At 44.0% G+C, this 23,346-nt stretch overlaps 1 protein-coding gene across 1 annotated transcript; it reads right to left on the bottom strand.

Moving 5' to 3' along the window:
- Positions 1–6,153: 6,153 nt before the first annotated feature.
- On the bottom strand, positions 6,154–23,036 carry si:ch211-107n13.1 (uncharacterized protein LOC798535 homolog). Its single transcript, XM_034554508.1, has 2 exons — positions 22,918–23,036; positions 6,154–10,051 (listed from the first exon to the last, which is right to left on the bottom strand). Exon 2 carries the CDS (start codon positions 9,343–9,345, stop codon positions 8,002–8,004), a length of 1,344 nt encoding a protein of 447 aa, XP_034410399.1. The 5' UTR covers positions 9,346–10,051; positions 22,918–23,036; the 3' UTR covers positions 6,154–8,001.
- Positions 23,037–23,346: the final 310 nt, after the last annotated feature.

Raw genomic sequence — 23,346 nt, 5'->3', positions numbered from 1 at the left:
GATTGTTGATTTACCTCCATAGTTTTATTATAAACCTGTTTACTTCTTGTTATGAAGAGCATCTGCTCTCAAAGGAACTTTCAAATGTCTCCATGTAGAGTGGGTGAATTAATTTTAATGAATAAACCTGTAACCACTGTGCTGGTATTTAAGATGCCTTTTTTGGCAGCTGGAGAAGATGACTTATTTTGTGTTTTATGGCCTAAAGTTTATTCCCATAGTCTTTGGAATAGTGACTAGCTTGTTGTCATAAAATAGGAGATAACATTATGTAAATATGTACGATTATACATCTACCCAACTTCTCTAACATTCCTCAAAGCACAACTAAAACCATTCACCACCAAATCTTTGCTAATTTCATCTCAGTAAGAAGGGCGTTACATCAACCCCAAATATTGGTTAAATATACTCCACAATGAAAATATTCCTCTTTCTCATAGCAAAATGTGCAGTAAACCCTGTTAATCTGCACTCCTAGCAGGTGAACACAAACATGGAGGATTATCTGCAGCTAGAACTTGGCCCAGTGCTGCTGAACTCTGGACCACACGGCTTCAATCCCAAACTATCCAAAACACTGGACTTATCACAACAAAGAAAATGTATTTCTCTCTTTCCCATCACAACAAATAGTGTAGCGGGCAAACATACTGCTCTTTGCTTGATGGTTTTAAGGTATGCACATTTTCACTCATGCTTACGCTGTAGAGTTAAAATAGTACTTATATATATAATAAATACATAATTAAATGTATTTCCAGACAATATATTGCTATTCTGATTCAAACTTCAGAGATTACATTTTGGAAAGACATGCAAAAGAGTCATAAAAACTGATCTCCGATAAAGAATATGTCGTGGTTTACTTTCAATATGTAGATGCATCATGAGCATAGAGAAATAGAAGCATCTTTTGGTTGTTAAGTCACGATGCAGACATATTATTCAAATCAAAGACAGGTGCACAAGAGGAGAATATATTTAAATGAAGAAAGTACATGATGATAACTAAAGGCCATCTGTGACAGTATAGAAATACAACTCCTAAGAGAAAAGGACTATTTCTGACAGTTTAATCTATTACTTTGAATATTTTCTGGGGGAAAAAAAGTTAGCAACTGGAAGTATCGAACCAGTGCACCAGAGAAAGCTGGCAGCTTTGCCTTTTGATCATTTTGTGTTACACTGACAATCTGGGTGTAAAACTACAAGAATATAAGCAGTTTCTTCATTGGTGTATTCATACCAACGTAAATTCATGCACGAGGCAGCAATGGTTTATATTTTATATTTAATTATTGTACTGTGTAATTCTTGCACTGTGTTGATTGTTTAATGTTACTGTCCAATGTTGCACCACCCGCCATGACAAATTCCTTGTATGTGAAAACATACTTAGCAATAAAAGGTTCTGATTCTGATTCTGAAGAAAACTTTGTAACCTATATAAAACCTTGCCCTTGTTCTACAATGAAGGTCAACTGACCTCACTAAGTAGAAAACACATAAAATCCTGTCTCCTCTCTGTAAATTTCAGTCGGTGCTGAAGCCAAGCTCCTCCGGCAGTCCTGCCGTTGTTCTGCTGTAGTCTTTCCTGACGTCACATGGTTATTTGAAGAGGGTCCGTGGCTCCTGGTCAGGTTTCCAACAGGCCCGAGGCTCAGCACATCTCCCCGACCCCCCGGGAGGCCGAGGTCACGCATGAGAGAAGGGGAATGAAAAGGGCCACTCCTCTGATTTATGACCCGACCCAGCCATAGGGTACCTCCAGCTCTGGGACGGTTTTTGTTACGGAGGTGGAGGTACACCCAAGCAGATTCCCCCAGCACCTCCTGCCGACGCTGGTTTAAGATTTCAACCATTTAGAGGGGGAAGCTTGGCATTCAGAGTCGAAAGGGACACAAGCTGAATTTGCTTTGTGCTGCGTCCGGACAATAAGCAGGTACAAACACAGTTATCTTTTTTTCTGGTTAAACGATTCTCTGGTAGGTTTTGCGTTCCCAGATGTTACCCAGCTGTTGGATTTTGGAACACTGTCACATGACTGATACGACTGCTGCTGTTTTGGATCATTCCAGTCATTCTTTGGACTCACTCATGAGGATTTTATTTTAGTCTCTCAGTCATGAGTCTGCAACTCTATCAAATCAAGCTGGTGCCCTCTTCCACTCATGATTCATAACCGCTTCTCAAGTTCCAAAACTACATACTAGGGCTGGCACTTAGGCATTTAGTTAGAACTATGCAAAATCAAACACGCTTATTGGTTCGGTTTCATTTGAACACATGTAGCTTATGCTGAACTTTGTCGTAGCATTGGTTGAATTTAACAATCAATCTGGTGGTTTCCTTCATTCTTGTGCTGACAGACATGACTCAAATAAGGACTTTAAAGAAGCTTTAACTTAAAGGCATATTATGAAGGACTTACTATTCGTAAAACACAACATTCAAAATTGTGCCCTCACTCACAGCATCACATACGGCAGCGAAAGTGAAAGCCAACCCTAGATTCTGTCTTTCTTGACTTCTTGACGTTTCACCTTGTTATGTTTTGCGCACAGTGTCTGGCATTGTTGTAGCTTTATTCACGGATGCGTATTTGCATGCACCCAGAAAACGTCCCAAACAAAGTAAAATAAGCATAAAATAAGTGAATACATGCAGAGGGCAGAGTCTCTGCAGATACAGACACCACCACACACTTTTTGAATTGATCCCGCACAGTATACCTCTAACATATATATATCTGCATATCTAATTTGCACTCATCATCAAGTTTTCATCAAGTTTCTGTTTTGTATTGCAACGTGCCCGTCAACGCACATAAAAAAATCAGCTAATTTATTAGACAAACTGAGTATCTTTGAGTATACTCCAATCTCCCAATGTTTAGGGACTACACACTAAAAACTGTGACACAGCTCTCGTCCTCACCAGTAACTTCATGTCCAGACCACCACTGCTTCCACACCGTCCCCATGCTTGAAGCATTTTGATGTATCCAGCACATCACTAATGAAACTGTGCCTCGGTAGCTGCTAATTGGCTTTATTAGTTCAGTTGTATTCTTGTACCGGCAGATCATACAGACCTCTGTGTTTTGTGTGTTCAGCCTCTCTCTCTCCCTGAGTCATGACGCCAGCTTCTCTCAAGCGTAGACGTCCACAGTCTGCTGAAGCTGCTGACGCAGAAGAACTAGGCCAGATTTGACACACTTCACAACCCATGCTAACCCTGACACATTACGGCTTCTCAGAGCGCAGAGGAAAACTACAAATGCTTTGAGGCCACTCGGACACAAAGTGATAGTATTTGACTGCAGTTGTTGACAAACAGCTGGACTGGAGGTTTTTAGCCCATAGAAGCTCATTTTATGTGGCCTTTGCATTGTGACACTGAAAAGTTTTGTTGTGACAATTGCCAGAGGCGTTCAAGACCACAGTGAGTTTCAAACTCCAGGCAAGAAGGGAATCACATTTTCATTTGTTGCCCTAGAAAACAGTAGCGGGCTGGTGGGAATTTGTTTTTGGTCGTGCCATCCAATCAATTTCAGCAAACATCCCAGTATGATTCATTGCAAAAAATCAAACACGCATTTCTAGTTTGTAGTTAAATATTTAACATTTATTCCAACACTGACACAAGGACATCTTATTCATACAATTCAGTATATTTGTATATATATATATATATATATATATGTCTAAATAATAGTATAACATGATATATTAATACCATCTAATGTAAATATACAATATACATATCATAAATATATTATAATAAACAATTGCAAAACAATCATCACACACATATATATAAAATCTAATAGAACATGTTTATATTTAAGATGGCCCTATGAACCTTGTTAGGGTTAAAGTGAGCCTGTTTTGATCCACCTCCTCTTTGTGTTTCTTCTCCTCAATCCTGTGTCCCGTGGTCCAGCTGGAAGTGACGTTCACTCAATATGGCTGCTTGAGGAGTTATCATGTGTGTCCTGGTGTTCTCATGTTTTATTAATTCTTCCGACAAGTTCTTCATGTCCCTTACTCCCGTAACTGTCCATGCTGGATCTGTCCCCGTTGATTTTACCAGGTCAGGTCTTCTTGGAAGAGATCTTGCTCCCGTGAACGCTGGCCGTTAACATCTCTTTAAAAAAGGCGCCTGACGAGAACGTGCATCTTTTGGGCCAGACGACTTTGGCCCAAAGCTGAACCTATTTTAGGACGCGGATTGGCTAAATTGTATATCACTCATTTATATCTCTAATCAGGATTGGCTAAACTGCTTCTTAAACCTGTCTCTTCTGGACCAAAACGATTCGGCCCCAGCTGCAGCTGAGACACGCAGACAGGCGGAGAGGACGTGAAGTGCAGGAAAAGCATATATTTTGCGCAGATATCCTATTTTACAAATATTAATGGATATATTCCATACCTCCAAAACACAAATATTGACAATTTGTATAATTTATGCAGCCGCCACTGCCTAGAAATACGTCTTGTATTAAGTAAGGAAACAAAATGTCAGTTTAATTTGTGGATTATTAAATTGTTCACAATTTTAAAAAAATAACTCCAAACCAGTTTATGAAGTCAAAATTGCTGGACAGGATTTGCTGGTGGGCAAAAAAGTGTAAAGCAGGAGGTCTTTGGACCCCCTGTGGTGATTGTTTTATGTGGGTGGAAAATCACATCAGCAGCATCAAAGCCTGGAGTGGTGGTGGATCGCTGCCAGTTAGTCATCCACTTTGCAAACCAGGCATTTTCTGCAAGCATGCCAACATGATTTAACAGGTACACCATCTCAAATGTGCCACAAAAAGACACAACCCTGTAATAATACAATCTTAATTGTCTCTTTGTTTTCAGGCAGACTGTGTAAGAAAGGCCAAACCCAAAACATGACCATATGTTTAAACCTTGTCCTATGAACCCAAACAGGATGTCCCAGCAGGACCTCCGGTCAGAGTAACTGACATAGACACAGGCACATAGGAGGGCTATTGTTTTCTTCTGCTTTGGGAAAGACACAAAGAGGGAAAGGGACCTGTGGTGAAGGGATGGAGAAATTGGATGTGTTCGTATTAATGTGTAGTTACACTGAAGTGTTGCTGTAAGAGACTTAAAGACTTTGGACTTATCTGAAGAAACTAACCAACAAGCACAATTTTGCTCAGCGTCTGCAAAACAGAGCTCTGGGAATGTGTCAGATGATTCTATCCTGAAATGTCCTGAAACCATGTTCGGCCTCTTTAAAGGGAAAGTACTTCCTGAAATAGAAATCATATAATTTTTTTTTTTGTGAATTTGAAGTCTCTCATATACAGTAGCTGAAAAGTCATCTTCCGACAAACTCTGTACCTGCTCCATGGAAAGTAAATAATGGATCAACTTCCAGCATGGTCATTTTATTGTGTCGTATTGAGACACTTTGTATTTCACATATGCAATACTTGTAATAATTACATGTAATAATAAATCAAAGGCAGACAGCAATTTCCTGCTAATAAATGGACCAACTCTAAAAAAGTGACACCTGATATTTTAACTTCAGGATTAAAGCTCTGTGACAGTAGAGACCTGTATGCATGAGATATTTAAAAAACTTTTCTCTGATGAGATCTGAATACATTGTGAACCGGTGCGTGCAGAAACAGAAGCTGAGTCAGCAGGTCCAAGAAGGAGAGAGGACACAAAGACTGAGAGTCAGGAAGAGTCTGCAGACAGGGTGGAGAATCGGATCTCAGACGGCGTAGACATAGCACCAGGCCACACAGAGGCCTTCTTGTCTATAAACACAACCTGTTGCAACTCACTCAAGAGCAGACCATGCAGGGAATGCTAAAAGGATTAGCGCGTAGCCACTTGAGATAATGTGAAAAATGAGACGTGATGTGGTGGAGGGAGGCCACAAGGAGTCAAGGACGAGACAGCGTCACAACACTGACTCAGTCAACCATAAGATTAAAGAACAGTCATAGCTTTTTCTTTATATTTTTTTATATTGTCTGCTGTAATTTAATGTAATGTACATGAATTATTTCTTAAATATTCACAGGATTTTTTATGCAGAGACACGTATTTTTGCATCCTTTAAAAAAAGAAAAATCACCCAAAAACCCAAGGAAGACCACAAATACATTAACTTCACATACTTATTTCATTATTTGTGTTTATTTGCTGTGTACATCATACACAAAAATCTTTGGAATAAAAACTCTCATATATAACAAATGAAAAAAGAGATTCAGAATTTCATGGAGCCACTTTGTAAACATGCAACCAAATGGTTTTACACAGGGAAATATAAAAACAAAACAAAGATCAAGGTTGGAGGGGTTTCAGGAGTGTGCCACGCTGATGACGAATACAGAAAATAAATCATATCAAAGCTGCGAGTATATTAATTGTGTCCATTTATCACATGCACAAATAAATCATGCCCTTGTGTTCAGTAATTCTCACCCCAGAACGCCTCTCAGTCTAACCTCTACATACCTCGGCAGACCCCCAGTTCATATTTCAGTGGCATCCTTTCATGGTGATAAAGTGAACATTGCTGAAGGATGGATGAAGTGAGGTAGGATCTGTGGTTATCAGAGAAAGGAGGCAAAAGCCTCCCCTTCTTGTTTTGATGGGAATCGGCTGACTGCGTCAGCTGGGAAGGTTAAATGTCTGTAAACTGACAGATGGTAAAAGTGACACCCTAAACACATTTCGCTGTAAAGAGTTTAACAACTTGAGTTCTTTCACTTTTGAAGGTGAATATATATATAATTTTCTTGACATTGTATTAGTTTTTTAAACTTATTTGGTGACTTTCAAGTTCTCACTGTGCTTGTATTTGCCCGTAAATGTTATTTTTCCCTGTTGCTCAACTTGCAACTATATAGCTGACACAGCTATGAGCACTGAACACGCGTGAAGTGTTCGATGTGGTAATCAATGACTGTCACAAGTGATTATTGGACAGTGTTTATACTGTGTGAGAATCAAACCCTTCTTGGGGTTTAGAACATGAGATGAAAATGATGAAAATGACTGGCCAGGCATGGCTCCTTGGCTTTCACGAAGCAGACGCTGCTTTGAATCCAGCTCAGTGTTTAAAGTTATATGAGATGAATCTCTATAAAGAGTCCGAGCCATATGTCTATCTTTTATTTCCTCTCTGTCTGTCCAGTTCAGTGCATTAACAACCCCACAGGGGTGCCTCGCATGTTTGTTCCAACGCCTGCGTTTAGGAGTAAAAAAAAAAAGGCAATACACAAACTAAACTGGGACAGATCCGAATGAGGTACTCATGGTTCACTTCACAACTAAGAGTTTTCCAGTTTAGAAAAAACATAGCTTAGTGGTTTTCCATTTCAATTTAGTCATTAAGGGAAAGTGTTGGTGTCAAGGACACTAACTGTGTCACGACGAACAAACACTTATGTGCCTTGGAAAGGGTCACAGGGACTGATTTCAGATCAGTTCGGCCAGGAACTGAAAAGAAGCTACAAATAAAGAGGACAACAACATCTACTCCACACACACACACACACACACATGATGCTGGGGGAAATGGTTCCATTCATCAGTAAGGATCTATTGTGTCTATGTACCGACACAATAGCTCTATAAATACAATATATCAATTTGACAGGAGATAACTATAGAAGCAGTTGTTGTCCTCTCATTTGAAGAAACAGTCTCTTTGGCGCAAGATACAGGAAGTAACCGTGTGCCATGGAGTGCTAACCGTACGTGCGTCTAAAATTCTTCTGACATTGAAAGAACAAAATTGACTTGCATTGCTGTTCAGAAAATAGTAGAAGAAGAAAAAAAGGATTTCTTCCTTCCACAATGCATTGCGGCAATGCTGCTAGCTAATCACAGCTTATACGGTTGCTCTTGATGATTCAATCCTTGCACAAAGGGTAAAGGTGATATCCCAAAAAAGAAACACTGGAGAGAACACTTTCAGACTCCCTGCACATGGTTCCTTGTTCCTAGATTAAACTGTAGACTCTTTGGGTCCCTCTCGAGCAGCATTCTTACACCCGTAAAGCCACTTGATGACGCGAGCGTTCCTCTCAATGATCGACACACCAGTGGGAGGCTGCTCGGCCAGCTCCTCCTGAAACAGCCCGTCTCCTGAGTGCTGGGAGAACTCGCTGGGCTCCGAGCAGCCGTCCCCGCCCACACTGCGGAGGGCCAACGAGAGTGTGTCTATGGAGCTGGCACCCGAGAGGAAGTTTGTGCGACCCAGACGATCTATCATGTCCATGTCCAGCCCGCAGAAGTCAAAGAAATGCTCCTGCTCCGATAAATCCGCCGAGCAGCGCAGACGCAGGTCTGACTTTGAGCGCCGCAACTCCCCAAACTGCCTCCTGGGCGCCGGTGGGGGCGACACTCGCTTCCATGGGTCATTCTCGTCATCATACTTACTTGAGTGGTTGCCATTGGTGATACCATCACCGGTGCCATTTGTAAATCCGTTCTTAGTCCGTTCAAGCGTACAGCTAAGCCCTGGGCTGGGGACAGACCCTGGGCTGCGTTCTGGATCAGTTTTACTGGACCTCCTGCTTCCTGGCCCTCCATCTGTAGTGTCTTTCTCATTGGTCCAAGACATGCGGGAGTCTCCATCACGTGATGGCGCTTTTTCTTCACCGATCACCATCTTCTGGATCCTGCCTTCACCTCCGCTTCCCTTCTCCCTCATGGAGCCCTGGAAGAGGCGGCGGACAAAACTGTAGCCCCTCACTTCCGTGTTGTTGTTCTCTCCCACCGCTGCACCGTTTGGACTCTTGCACTCTTTCTTCTGTCTGTAGATGACAAGGGAGTCCGGCCGCAACATGCGTTTGCCTGTGCTTCTCCTGAGTACAGGGGCACTGTGCGGCGCCACCAAGGCGTTGATGCCAGGAGTCCTGGGGTTGGGAGGCAGGACACTGTTCGCATTGCTCCTGTTATGCGCCTCAACGTCCACAGAGGTCCGTCTGTTCTCCTTCCTGGAATCATCGTCTTCATTCTCATCTCTGGAGGTGAACGAGCCAGAGAGTGTCGAGAAGGGGGTGTTGGACGAACGGCGCGGGGGAAGACGAGGCGTCAGGCTCCCGGGGATGGATATAGCATGGCGGGGCTGCGGTGGCGGGGTGGCACATGGCACCAGCACAGGCTCCTGTTTGGTGTTGATCACCTGCTGGCTCTTAACATATTTGGCTTTGTCCGCCTCAAGCCTCTCCACAGCGCTGATTGAGCGGCCGTAGCCTCCACCGTCTATCTGTCTGCGCAGGTAGTCTGGACCCTTGTTGAGGAGCCTTAGAGGAGAGGGGGATCCAGCTGGCGTTAGGGGCTTCATGTTGATTTACTGAGCTGGGGAAGACATCAAAACTGCAGCCCTTAAATGACCGACAGCCCCTGGTGTGCCCCAGAAAGTAGTTGTTGATTGTTTGCAAAAAGTTTTGAAGTGACAAAACTTGCTCTCTTTCCTGTTGAAACAGCTCTTGAATCTTCTCTGAGGAGTATTAGATAGGTAGCAATTCAGGAGACCACAGAGTCCAAGTTTGTTGGAACTTTTTCTATAAATAGCTTGCAGTCTCTTTGTTGGGCAATGTAAGAGACCAGACAAATTGATATATCTATCCAGTATTTACTCAGGCATTTAGATAGGCAGGCAGGGCACAAGGAAGTCCTTTTTTTGTCAGCCAAGAGCCCTCCCAAATGAGACGCTCCCTGCCCACACCACAGCAGAAATAGCAGACAGGGTACACTTTGAAAGAGTTGCTTTTTCCTCCCCCACTTTTTCTTCTTCTCTCCTTCTCTCTCCCAACAACACCCTTCACTGTTGATCTTTTCAGTGACGGCTGCCTGGAGAAATTAGATATATTGGCCTCAAATATTTGTTCTGTGCAGGTTGTCTGAGGGATGCCGGGTCAAGACTTTTATTGTTCGGCGCCCGTCGTGGTTGAGGTGACCTGAGGGTGGCCGGCACCGAGGCACTTGGTCCGTTGATGGACAGATGGGGCAGATGCAGATCTTGTCCTTGTCCTCACCTGCAGGGACACCTGGGATAGAGAAAGAGAAGGTTTTAGTTGGAAGTGTTATTCTCTGGGGCAAAGCCACAGAAACCAGATGGCAGGAAGGACGGTGGTCCCTAAAGCTCAGCTCAGATTCTGCTTATTTAAAGCAGGAGGGAGTTGCTTGTCTGGAGCAGAATGCAATGCAGACATGTGTATGCATTTGATGACCTTACATATTAAATATTATAAGCATACTACTATTATAATTTGACATTGTCTTAGTCAATGAGAACACAAGTAAGTGTTCAACTACAGGTGACATTAAGATTTTGCAGAGGATCAGAAACATTGTAGAAGTGTGGCAAAATGTGATTTTCCTTTGTCACAGGACGTAATACAAGCAATTTCCTAAATGTGGACATAGATATCACATATATGAATTAACAAGCACATAATGTTTCCTATGCATGTATTTCGTCAACTGTTTTTTTAAATGACAGACGTCTGTTGTCCAGAAGTTCTTCAACATCCTGTAAGGATGCAACAATAATGGATGCAACAATGTCTGTTGTCCATGCACCTACCTGCTCAGGAAGTACTGAATTGTTATTTTCTTTCTGGACAGATTAGGCCAAGACAAATAGTAGCAAGTACAACAATCTGTAGTTTGGATCACTGAGAAAGGCAGAAACAGTCAGATTTAATTTTTACATCAAAATCAATGTTGTATGTGTATATATATATATATATATATATATATTTTTTTTTTTCTTTTTTCTTTCTTTCCATATCAAATCACCTCTGCCACCACCACTACATGAATATACAAGGACATGTGACCATCTTTGGACCGATCAGAGTAGCTTGACGAGACTGAGGTTGTTCTCATTTAAACAGCTTTAATTAAACCAATACACTTCTGAAGCAATAACTCTTCACAGTTGAACAGCTTGTTCTTCAAATTAACAAGCCACTAAAAAGGTTATGCGATGCTTTAAAGCAAACATAGATAAGGAATGAGTCAGTGAACGGGCTGCCCCCATTTTGCTTTAATGATGTGTTCGGCGAAGAGAGAAATTTCATATCTTTTAAGATTTTGTGCTATGTAAGTATTTGTGAGGGAGGAGGCTGCACGTGTCTATAATAGAAAAGGATCGCCCCAAAGAGTATTTATAGCACGAAAACAACCCAGCACACTTGTGTCTATGGATATATGTGCATGTACTGTATGTGCATGTGGTCATGGGTATATTTGTGTATCTGCTCTAGTTAGCCACCTGAGCTTATAAACTGTGTGTGTGTGTGTGTGTGTGTGTGTGCCAGCACGAGGCAATAAGAGGCATCCCTGTAAATGAAAGAGGGCCAGATGCACAGCCTTTCTCTCATTCTAAACCTTTTTCATGTCGACAAAAAAAAGAAGCTCGCCGCTCGCGTGTGTATTTTTATGAATATAAATACACCCAGAGGCACAAGTGGAGCCTGTTTTTCATTCACTTCCCTTCAAAATGTATGAAGAGTCCATCTGGAGAGATAAATGCTGAGTTTCTGTGCTAGAGGGTGTCATGCTTATTGTTCAGTCGGGTCTGCCTGAAAGTGTTATCACATTTTAACAATGAACAACCTTCTTTGGCAGGAAAAGGGGTCCGTGTCTCATCGTTAAAGACAAACCGTAGGACCCAGCTGATAGGGGCAAACACTTAACCCTCGGTATTCCGTCTTGTATTTATAAAGCATTTATGATTTGTGAGATAGTAAAATATAATAATAGTGTGACAGAACAACATGCAACAAAGGTCATGAGCTACGAAGCTTAGGATAAAGTTAGAAACCAAAGTAACCAAACTCAAACCTGCAGATCAGCAAATTACCAGCAGTTTGTTTATGGACATTCATTTATGAAATACTTAATTTTAGAAGAATGCTCTTTCTTTTATTTGGCGTACAAAGTAGCTACAAGTAAAGACCTGGCAATTCCTAAAATTGGCCACACTTTTCTACAGGGTTCAGTTTAACATTTAGTACTACTCTATAGTCTATAACGATTGACTACTATGGATACATTAGAAGGTGACATTTCACGCTCCCGTAACTCTACCTGGTTCAGTCTGCTCACCCCTCTCACAGAAGCCTGAGCCTGTCTTGATGGCATGCCACTATAAATTCACTGAGGAAGGGGGGCAGGGGGCAACAGCCAACTAGTTGTTGTTTTTTCCAGATGTCGGGCTGTCAGAGCTCGGGAAAGTCGGCCATTGTTTCGATAGAATTCCGGGAAAAATGTCTCGCAACAGGTGTGGAAGGAAAAGAAAGACCATGACACAAGTAGAAAGGGTAGAAAATGAGGAGGAAGTGGGAATAGAGGTTACGGTGCTTTGCTGGGGTTTGGGTATTTATTAGACACCTTTCTTCCGGGACAATCTGTTCCCCATCTGTGTTTAAAATGGATAAGGGGCAGGTTTATGCCATTGAAGCATTAAAAAGTGGGATTATCGCCCCTGGGAGCCTAAACATAAATCATTAATCCTGACGGTAGCTTTCCATTAAACGGGGCGGGGGTAAAGCATGCAAAATTATATGAATACAGCAAGTGTTAATCCCTCCTGAGCCAACACTCATGACCTTGAAATCCACAACAATGTGAACAATAGAAATCCAGCTCCTAACGTTTTGCCTCGGCTCTCCTCCTAACGATAAGTGTGCGTTCATTGAATCTGACGTTACGAGCTTGAAGGAAACCAGACGCTTTCAGAGCTTATCTCTTGCTCCGAGTGCCATCGCGGACATCATATGACTAAATCTTAGTCGGCAGTTCGGGACACAACGTCTTCACCAGAAACGCTGCTGAATAGAGACGGCTGAACGAGTACATCTTCTCAACAGAAAGATCCTCAAACTAAAATGGAATGTCGGTGACCAGTGACTCAACTGAGATTTGCTGGTGAACAATAGCCACCATTAGCTCCATTGACCATAATGAGCCAGTTTAGTGCCCAGCACCTTCTCCTGGGATCTAAAGGTCTGCGAGAATCTTTCTCTTGGTGCGTGACCTCCTTTGCCTCTCACTGTAGGCTATCATTAACCTCTAAACCCTTTTTGTCTCTATAGTGAACATCACCCCCCACTTCCCCCACACCTTCCCAATGCTACCTAACATTGTGTCTTTCATTGCTGCTGAACTCTCCTGCTCTCCTTCCCCCTCTTCATCTCTCTACGCCTCCTGTAGACGCCACAGGGCCTCCTCACCCTTTCATTTCCCTCCCTACTCCCTCACCCTCTTCCTGTCTCTATTTACTGTGTGCTCCCTGCATCTGAGTGCAAGCTTCAAAAGCTTTTGCCAAAACAAGATGTTTTATTTATGAAAAGTATTAACATAGTGACACCGTTAGTTAAGTAAAACATTTCATATGGAGCAGTAATCCGAGGGGTCGCAAGATTAATCTGATTTTTTGCTTATTTCTTTTGGAGAAATGCTGGAGAGTTGTACCTCTTCTGGACTCAGAAGAGAAAAATCCCATTTTATTAAAGCAACCTGTGACGGGGGGCCAGGAGAAGGCATCGCTTGCCTATAAATCGTTATAGACCAAAGAGTTTGGAAACCAGTCGTACAGAGTCCTCTGGAAACATCCTCTGTCATACACACAAAATTCTATTTAAACATTTTTACCAGTTTTTATCGCTAGTTACAATACACAACTGTCGTCATTAGTTTTCTTCTCTTTTCCCTCTTTAGCTGTAAATTCAGCAAATATACCAATTTAACAGCTACAATGAGGAGTTGGGCAAATGTCTGCCTGATTTGTCGGCTGGTCTGGACCAGAAGGTTTCAGATGCTGTTCAACAATTCAATAAGCACTCTGCTCCATCGCAAATAAATATGTATTGCACAGCTCTATGTGAGTCTTATTAGAAGCAGCTCCTGGTCAGCCTCTGGCTACACAACGCATATGTTTTTACAACATGACCAGGAGGATAGTTACTGTGGATGAACATTCAAGGAAGTTTTTATGAAGTAAAATCTCTGTAAAAATGTCAACCGCCTCATTCTTAACGTGATTTATGGGGCGTGCAGTTGGTGCAAACGATAACAACAGAATTCAAACATTCACCAGCTCCAGGATTATCAACTCAGCACGTTAAATGTGCCACCGCTCTCTTCCACCTTCCACCTCTCTGTTCTTTAATAAAACTCCCCTCCGACTTTCTGTCTGCCCTCTATCTTCTTTTCCTGCCTCCCCCGTGTCCTCCCTGTGAAGCGGATGGCCCAGCCTGCGGGCGCCCCCATGCAGCTAAAGAGGAACCAGATGCTTTGTGTCATGCTACATCAAGATGCTCGGCAGCCCTGACAGAGACCTGTCATGTCAATTTTCCTGTTAATCAACAGGATTGTTTGGACTACTTTAATTTGAAACGTTCAGAACACAAAGCAGGTCATGTTTACATTTTGCTATCGATTTTACTATCATATTCATATATTTGACAGTCTCAAAAAAAAGTCTCATTCGGATGTGAAAGCCCCAGAAAGAACTAAACTCCCCCCAAAAAATCCAGGAAGTGGTTGTTTACCCCACAGGAGAATAACTTCATCAGGGCTCGCTGGGCGTATCCAAAGACAAACCATCTGGCCTCGGATCAGAAGGTTAAAGGAAGTTTCCGTGTGAATTATACATTCAGTGAGGTAAACATGAGATAAGAGGTCAATAGAGTCACACGGACCACCTTTGAAGCTCTCGGGAATGAATGCAGCACACTTACTTGTCAAATGAATCCTCAGACCGATGAGAGGCATCTGCCACCGCCAGGGAACCAACTGGCCACCTCGAATGTCTTTCCTCTCCTTCGCTGTCGTTTTCTTTATACTAACATCTGGCACCAGTCTTCAGGATGACACAGACTAACGATCATCACCAGCCAACACTACAGACCTCAAGAAGTCCGTTATAGGGCAGGACAAAGAAAAGGAGGCGTCTTCTCTATTATTATTATAAATGGATCAACAACAATAGTCCTCCTCCAGGTCTACAGATAAGTCTTGACCTGGTTGCTCTGCCTCATTAGCCAGGGAGGGAAAGGGACAAATAACAAACAACATGGTGACAGTAAAATGTGAGAGATGGAGCCACTGGACAGACACTGTCCCCTCAAAGACAAAGCCCGGCAGCCAGTCGTAAATCCTGTCACCATTGTGAGGCCTTGAGCGCCATTAGCCGCTTGATCTACGGTTAGAGGCTACCTTGGAGATGGCTCGGCCACCTGGGACGACTTAAGGCACCCACGACCTGAATGGGCCTCCTCCCAAACAGTAAAGTGGACAAGATTGGCTCTTAACTCACTGCTGCAGTTCTTTTGTCATTCAAAGCAAATCATCGCAGAGACAGCTGAGCTCTCCCAACAAACCAAAGAGGCCTGTGCAGACTTTAAGATGACAGGGATAAGATACGTGCCATGCTGGGTGCATACACAAGACCATGTCAATATTAGTTAAAGATGACGCTCAAGCGTGAAAACACAGAAGTCTGTGAAAGGAAGTCGCTCACGATAACCAAAAACCTTTCAATTTAACAGCTAATTAGCCACTGAACTAAGTAAGTCATTAGTAAGCTGGCTGATTATTAGCTAAGAAGCTTATTAGCTTGTAAAAAAAGAAGCAGAAACTCATTTTGCCCTGGGTGTTAAACTAAATTAAAATATATGTTTACAAAAGGCAGAATTCACAGTATACTCAAGTAAATCAAAACATAACTTCAGCCACCTAATAATCAGCAAAAAAAAGTTTTTTATATTATAGACATGATTTGCCAAAATTCGTAATAATAATCACCGGCTTAATCAATAGCAACACATAATGGTGAGTGGCTGCAACTCATCTGAGGTAATAATTAAAACAATGAGATTTCAATGGCTGCCTTACGACCTACAGCAGGCGTTATACTGTAAGTCGGGGCTTTACCAGAAGTTGTACGCCCATGCAGTGCTAACACAGATAACGTCTGCAGAGATAACGTGTTCACATTTATTCTTACTTTTATCAACAGACTGTGTTAGTTCATTTTTCCTCTCGCCTCAAGGGTGCTGTTGCTGTTGATAATTAAACAGCTCTGACCTATAAAGGTTTATGAGTCACTAGGTGTTTACTTTTTCCACTACAGTTTTTCAAGCAAACATAACTTTACTCAAACTTTGCCTTTTGAAAGTCTGGCCAACATTTGACTTGAAATTGTACCTTGATAAGTAGTTGTAGACGATGAGAATAATGAGAGACAAGACTATCATTAGAATTTAATTCCAATTTCAGCCCAAAGGTCTCTCAGATGATCTCTACCCCAGGTGCACTGTGCCAAGAAGCCTAATAATCCATACAGAGACACCTGGCGGTCCAGGAATGTTAAACCCGCCTGCACTACCTCACTGCTGATGAGTGAACTATTGTCGTTTGAACTCGTGCACTTGCAAGGAGATGACGTAAACCCCAATCCTCATATAAGAACTGCATTATTCTTTAAGTCACGGATCCAAGGAACACATTCAATAACTTGTATTTGTCTTTAACACTCTCTACGACTGCACTCTAATGTGAAGCGTGGATCTATTAAACAATATAAAAAAGAATTGTCCTAAAATAGCAGCTCATTCATTTCAATTAAAGTCCAAAAAGGTTTCTACCACTCAGGTGCTCATATTAAATGCATTAGTGTCTCTTCTGATAGAGCCTGCCTGACTAACCGCACTTATTCATTTTATTACAGCTTACTATGTTACTACTATAAAAGAAAATTAAGATAAGGTCCCAAAAAATCATACATTCTGACATCTCAAATGTGCATATTTGCTGTTTTCTTAAACCTCTTTTAGGTTTTCTGTTGGTCAATAAGCAATTGTGTTAATCAGTTTATCAAGAACATAATTGTCAGATTAATAATTGTAGCTCTATGTGGTCTATTAGTCAGGATTTGTTCGCCTTATTTGTACAGCTGTTTCTTTAAAAATGTATGTCTCAAAATCCTTTTATGTCACATGACCTGCTGTTCCAACTGTGGCCACTGGGTGTAAACCTTTAGTCGAGGTGTGCAGTGTGTCATCTGGACGTTTGTGTGGGAGAAGACGGTAAGAGAGTTTGAATATCAGGTGTCCAGACCTGGGCTCCATCAAGCTGACGTCACGGCTCTGGACAGCACTGTCTTGTAAATTATAACCACCGCTGCTGCTCCTTTCACATGCTAGCCTGGCTTATGTGACCAGCAGTGACCTACTGTGTGTGTGTGTGTGAAGCACAGCCCTGGACCGGGAATGCACTTTGCAACTCAGGGTAACACAGATCGCTCCTTAAAAAGCCTTTCCCGAGGCTGTTTACACAGTAACATTACACGCAGTGCATGGACAGAATTCTGGGCACATCCCTCCATCTCCCAGAGTCTTAAATTATGAAGGCCTGCTCCCACACTGTGCACCCTCATTAAGCTCTCAGCTGGGTAGAATGCTCTGAAAGACAGCACTGTCTGGCCAGCTGCCAGATGTTTTATTTCATCAAGTCGGCACATTTTTCACTCTGCCAGGCATATGTTCGCTCCAACAAAGTGATAAAAGACGTTCAGTGGATGGTAGCCGTCAGGCCCGCAAAGAGCAACTAAAATGTCAAAACATGGCAAGTGGTGTTAAATTGTAGACCTGCAGTTGAGCTGAGTGAAACCTCATCACGTGGAAAAGCCTCACAGCACTGTGAAGGATTAACATGTCGACGCGGAGAGGGTGGAATCCACTGCTTCTAGGTTGTGTTTTGAGGTTGGGACGTTGGACGAAAAAGCTGGTGATGCTCAGGGCTTGGAGAGCTGAGCTCAGTGAAGAACTCCCACAGCCACCAACAAGAAAGACCATTAGTGTACCGTCTGTGTAACCCCACCCTCTTTTCACGCACCACGTTGCCAAAGAGGACATTCACACAACATTTGCAGAGTTGTTCCAAACACATGTTGCTGATGTTAGCAGTAAAAAGGTTAGCGCCGGCTTTTGAGGACTTGTGAAAGGGCTTGTTTGGGGTTGGTTAGAGCTTAAAGCTGCTCCAGCTGTGCTGTGTCCCCAAATACTGGGTCGTCTGTGACCCCCCACCCCCCACCCCCACCCACACACACTCCACCGCCACTCTCCTCCACTTAAAATGTGCCAGCATCGATTTGCTTTCCGCACAGCTGAACACTGTTTGATCAGGTTCACTTGGTTCAACTCCTGTTGGGAAAATGCTCCACTGACACTATTCATGTACTGCTTAATGGATAAACATTAATTTTAAAGGCACAACACGTAATGTGCTAGCTAGCTTTAAAGTAAGGCAAACAGCCCCTGAAAACATGGCTTCAAAGCTTTAGTGTTTCTCTAAACTGAAAATATTACCGAAATAATTAACATGAACTTTCGTCATTTAACTGACAGTACTGAAATCCTTAGCAAACAACTCCACATTTCCCACTTGGAGTCAACTGTTGCTGAAACCTGATTGATGCAGAAACAGAAATAAGTGACATCTTTCTCCAAGTGAGTCCTGTCCCCTTCATAGCAGCGAGAGAAACACACGTGCATAAATCTCTTGTGTAAAAAAACAAAAAAATTGGCCCAAATAGTTTACGTTCATGCCCCCATCACTCCTAAAAAGCTGATTCAGAAAAGGGTTTTAGGGGACCTACATCCAACACTAATCTATGGCAACCTTCCCAAAAACAAAACCTCAAACAAACATAACCACTTTCCAGATAACAGAATAACAGTAAATCTCTCACACAAAGACCCTCGTCGAGTTCTTCTGTTTCTCCTCGCTGCCATCTGCACTTAGATGTTAACCTCCCCTGAACCTGCCAGCTGTCCTCTCTCATTACCGATCGAGCGACCTGCTTCTCGGCAAACAGCCCCCCCGAGTGCCGCCGAGAGAGACCCCCGCCGCTCGTCCCTTCTCCTCCTCCTCCTCCCTCGCCTCCTGTCAGAATCAGAAAACATCTGGAGGAGCCGGAAGAGTTTTTGCGTCGACGGTCCCGCTCCCGTGTCGGAGGGGACCGTCCGGGCCCGTGTCATCTTCCTCGCGGTTGAGCGGACACAGCGCGGCAGAGTGTGATGCGATGTGGCAGCGCTACAGAGGCGCTACAGAGGCGCTAGAGAGTCGCTACAGAGGCGCTACAGAAGCGCTACAGAGGCGCTACAGAGGCGCTACAGAGGCGCTACAGAGGCGCTACAGAGGTGCTACAGAGGCGCTACAGAGGCGCTAGAGAGTCGCTACAGAGGCGCTACAGAAGCGCTACAGAGGCGCTACAGAGGCGCTACAGAGGTGCTACAGAGGCGCTACAGAGGCGCTACAGAAGCGCTACAGAGGCGCTACAGAGGCGCTACAGAAGCGCTACAGAGGCGCTACAGAGGCGCTACAGAGGCACTACAGAGGCGCTACAGAGGCGCTACAGAGGCGCTACAGAGGCGCTACAGAAGCGCTACAGAGGCGCTACAGAGGTGCTACAGAGGCGCTACAGAGGCGCTACAGAGGCGCTACAGAGGCGCTACAGAGGCGCTACAGAGGCGCTACAGAAGCGCTACAGAGGCGCTACAGAGGTGCTACAGAGGCGCTACAGAGGCGCTACAGAAGCGCTACAGAGGCGCTACAGAGGCGCTACAGAGGCACTACAGAGGCGCTACAGAGGCGCTACAGAAGCGCTACAGAGGCGCTACAGAGGTGCTACAGAGGCGCTACAGAGGCGCTACAGAAGCGCTACAGAGGCGCTACAGAGGTGCTACAGAGGCGCTACAGAGGCGCTACAGAAGTGCTACAGAGGCGCTACAGAGGTGCTCCGGTCAGACTGCGAACAATTAGAGGGATGTGAGAGCGGCGGAGAGAAGGGCCGCTCTCACAGCTCCCCTGCACACAGGGGAGTGTTCGGAGATGGAGATCTGTCAGATCATGTCCCATGATTTCGTTGCCCACAATGAATTATGGATGGAGTTATAAACCCCACGGAGATGCGAGGTGATGTAAGAGCAGACTTCAGTCCGCTGGGGGAATGACACAACTTATTATGGCCATGGAGTTGGATGCAGACATTTGGGGCAAATCTTAATCTTCTGCCAGCAAGCTGAAGAAGCGTACTCAAAACCAATTCTCGAGAGCGCGGCATCATAAAATCTATCAAGTGGAGGTTTCACTCCAAAAATAGCTCCATCTATTGTGAGAAATACGTCTATGCTCATCAAATTATCACTTCAATGAACATCATTCCACACTCGATTGTTTACAAAAAAGTCTCGGTACATCGAGCAGATGGTAGGTTTTACTTCTCCAGCCATACTTTATTAGAGTGGGTATCACTTTATCACAGAGTACCTGCCTGAATAAGTTGATTCGCTGCTGGACGTAACTGAGAACTGTGACTTTTTGGACACGTCCTGCCTCTTTTTCAAACACTTCCTCCTGAATCCCGTCAGCGAGGAAGTTCCCAGAGACAGACTCCACAAGGGCCCAAACAAGGAGCAATAAAGCTAAATTATAAGTCTGGTGTCTTGTGTGTGTGTTTGTGTGTTTGAAGTCTCACACTGTTGTGAACCTCAAATCTCAAAAACCAGCTGCTGTTCAGCAACACACACACACACACACACACGCACACACACACACCGTAACGCAGTGCCAGGGGGAAGATGATGTCATTAGCAGGGCACGTTTTTTTCGTCTTTAATTAGTAGCTCGAGCTTCCCGCCGTAACTCGGGGCTCTTTTTCGTGTTACCATGCAACAAAACGGGGATTAAACAGAACAAAATGTTTGACATCACTCTTAAAATATGACAAGGAAAGCAAAGCCGTGCCTTGAACGCGACTGCGGTACAGCTGAACTGCGAGTGATAAGAAACACATGAGTGGCCCATTGTGAACTAAAACCATGAAATATCTTGCGGCTTCCGCTCGTCCTGCACAGTCGGCGTTGATGTGGCTCGAACCGATCAGATTATACACTTGGAAAATTGGAGACGAAGTGCAATCCTCGTGTGCTATTATGTCCCATAAGATATTCCCGTATTTGACCTGGGCTAGATCAACGGCATGGTGGCCTCCTCGGCTTCTGTTTAGACGCCCACGATGTGGTGAGCGTATGGATATTCACAAGTACGTTTGGTGTTCTCAAAGGTCATGAAGTCAGCATGATTCTCAAGGCTTTCTAAAGCGTTGCCCCACCTAACACCACCCTCATCAATATCCCCGCCGGTGCTCCGAGCCAAGCATTTCATTTAGTCCCTTTAATGATGTCGGGCCTCCTGTCAGCGCCGCAGACGGAGGAGGCTGCAGCGTTCGTCTCTCTGCTCTGCAACGGCAGGAAGTACTCTCGTCCGCTCCGCTGGGATCAGCATCAAACACAGATGCAGCCGTGTTACAGCTGGAAAATTAGCGTGCTGGCACATGAAGCGCAGGAGGAAAAGCAAACGGCCGTTTGCGATATTGCCTCCACGCAGTCATTTAGCAGGTCGGAGAATTCAGTCTTAGAGACTGTTTGTTTGTTTTGCTGCGTTTAAAACACATGCAACATGGCGGTTGTCGGTGTTTATGATCCGTGACTCATTGTAGCTCTCAGATTAACGGGTTTAAACTTTCAAGAAAAACAAAAGTTGAATCACGGAAAGGTAGGAAGATAATGGGCCTGAATCTGCATTACAGCGAAAGCCTCGTCACGCACATGATCGACATCAAAAAGCATGAATTAAACCTGCACACAGGCCAAACCAACGCGTGCTCACCTATGAAATTTCAGGGTGAATGTGTTTACAGGACATGTGTGGTCTGTTTAGTCTGGCTCCAGGTTGTTTATGCTCCTGGCCCCCACACCCATCAAACCATTGCATGAAACACATCAGCAGAGAGTGAGGGGGTGAGGGTGGGAGGGATAGAGGCGGGTCAAGGTGGAGTTGACCCCGAGGGCATCCAATTGTCTCCTTTGGAAGGGAAAGTCTTCACAGTCTTTTGGGGTTTTAGAGTAACGACCCCCTCAAGTCCCCAACTTTACTTTTGTTCTTTTGTGAGCTCTCAGGTGACACCGTCTTCGTCTGTGTGATGTTTTTATTCGTACGACCGACTGTGAAAAGTGAGACATATGTCACAAATGAACTGATTTGGAAGGAAAATGCTTGATTTAAGTTTTGGCATTACGAAACCGATCCCTTCCCCGATTGGACGGCTGGATGCCTAAGCCTCACTCCAGATGTAAATATTTTTGTGTGCAGCAGAGTTAGGATGGGATCAACCTGCCGGCTCAGGTTATCTACTATGATCACAGCGGCCGGTCATCCTTTTATTACCATGCTGCTATTACTGACTGCTGCTGGACTTCAAGGCTGAGTTCAACCAGGGAGCCCACATATACGTTTACATGGCAGATGGTGAATTGCTGCATTCAACTTCACCAACATATTTAACAATCCATCCATAAACCTGGTTTATTGTTTATCACAGGCATACTGCCAAGCAGAATTTACACCAGCCACAATAAACACAGCATAAACATCTGAGGCATGACTCTTCAAAAGACAAAGTGTCAGTTTTAAAAACTTTAAAAGGGCAGTACTATTTATTGGGGGGTATATATCATAGTTCTGTCGGTATATTACACCAAGTATCCTACAGTGAAGTCTAGTAATCCCCAGTGAGTGCCACAGAAATCAGGTCATTTTAGTCCCCACTCCAGCTGTTCACGTTCGCATAGGGTTCGATCAACCCGTGCCAATCTTTCGCTCGGGTGAAAAGGTAAAATAGGGCTGTCACGCCGGGAGAGCACAATCACAGAGACCACCGATCCGATCAGTCAACTCCTACCCGAATCCACCCTGATCGGTCGTCGGGGAAAACTTCCCAAGTGTGCATATCTCGACTCCGCTAATATCGAACACCGGGGCCGGCTCCATCGCTCACCTTCTCTCGCTCCGTTTATCCGCTGGTTCCGGTCCCGTGAAGGCGCGGAGATCCTCGCTCTCTCTCTCGGTGACAGACGGGGCTTCAGCGCGGCTCTGCGCTCTGCGCTCTGCGGGGACTGTGGGCTCACTGACGGAGAGCCGCTCGGCAGCGGGCGATAGAGAGGGAGTCCCGGGGGGGGGGGGGGGTATTAAACTGACTCCTGTGCAGCATGCACGTTGTGACGAAGGTATATTGGTGTCTTTGTTACGCAAATAGAGAGCAAATATCTCGTTTGTAAGTAAAAATATAAACTGAGAATAAATTATTTGTCAGTTTTGTTAGTTTTGCTAATGAAACTAATCAAAAACCTTGCCTCTAAAAAAACACATTTTCCTCCCAAGAAATGTGTGTCTTTATTTGTAATAAAGACACACATATAGCCTTAAA

The sequence above is a fragment of the Cyclopterus lumpus genome, chromosome 16 (genome assembly GCF_009769545.1).
Source record: "Cyclopterus lumpus isolate fCycLum1 chromosome 16, fCycLum1.pri, whole genome shotgun sequence".
NCBI lineage: Eukaryota > Metazoa > Chordata > Actinopteri > Perciformes > Cyclopteridae > Cyclopterus > Cyclopterus lumpus.
This window is presented reverse-complemented; position numbering and strand designations above follow the sequence as displayed.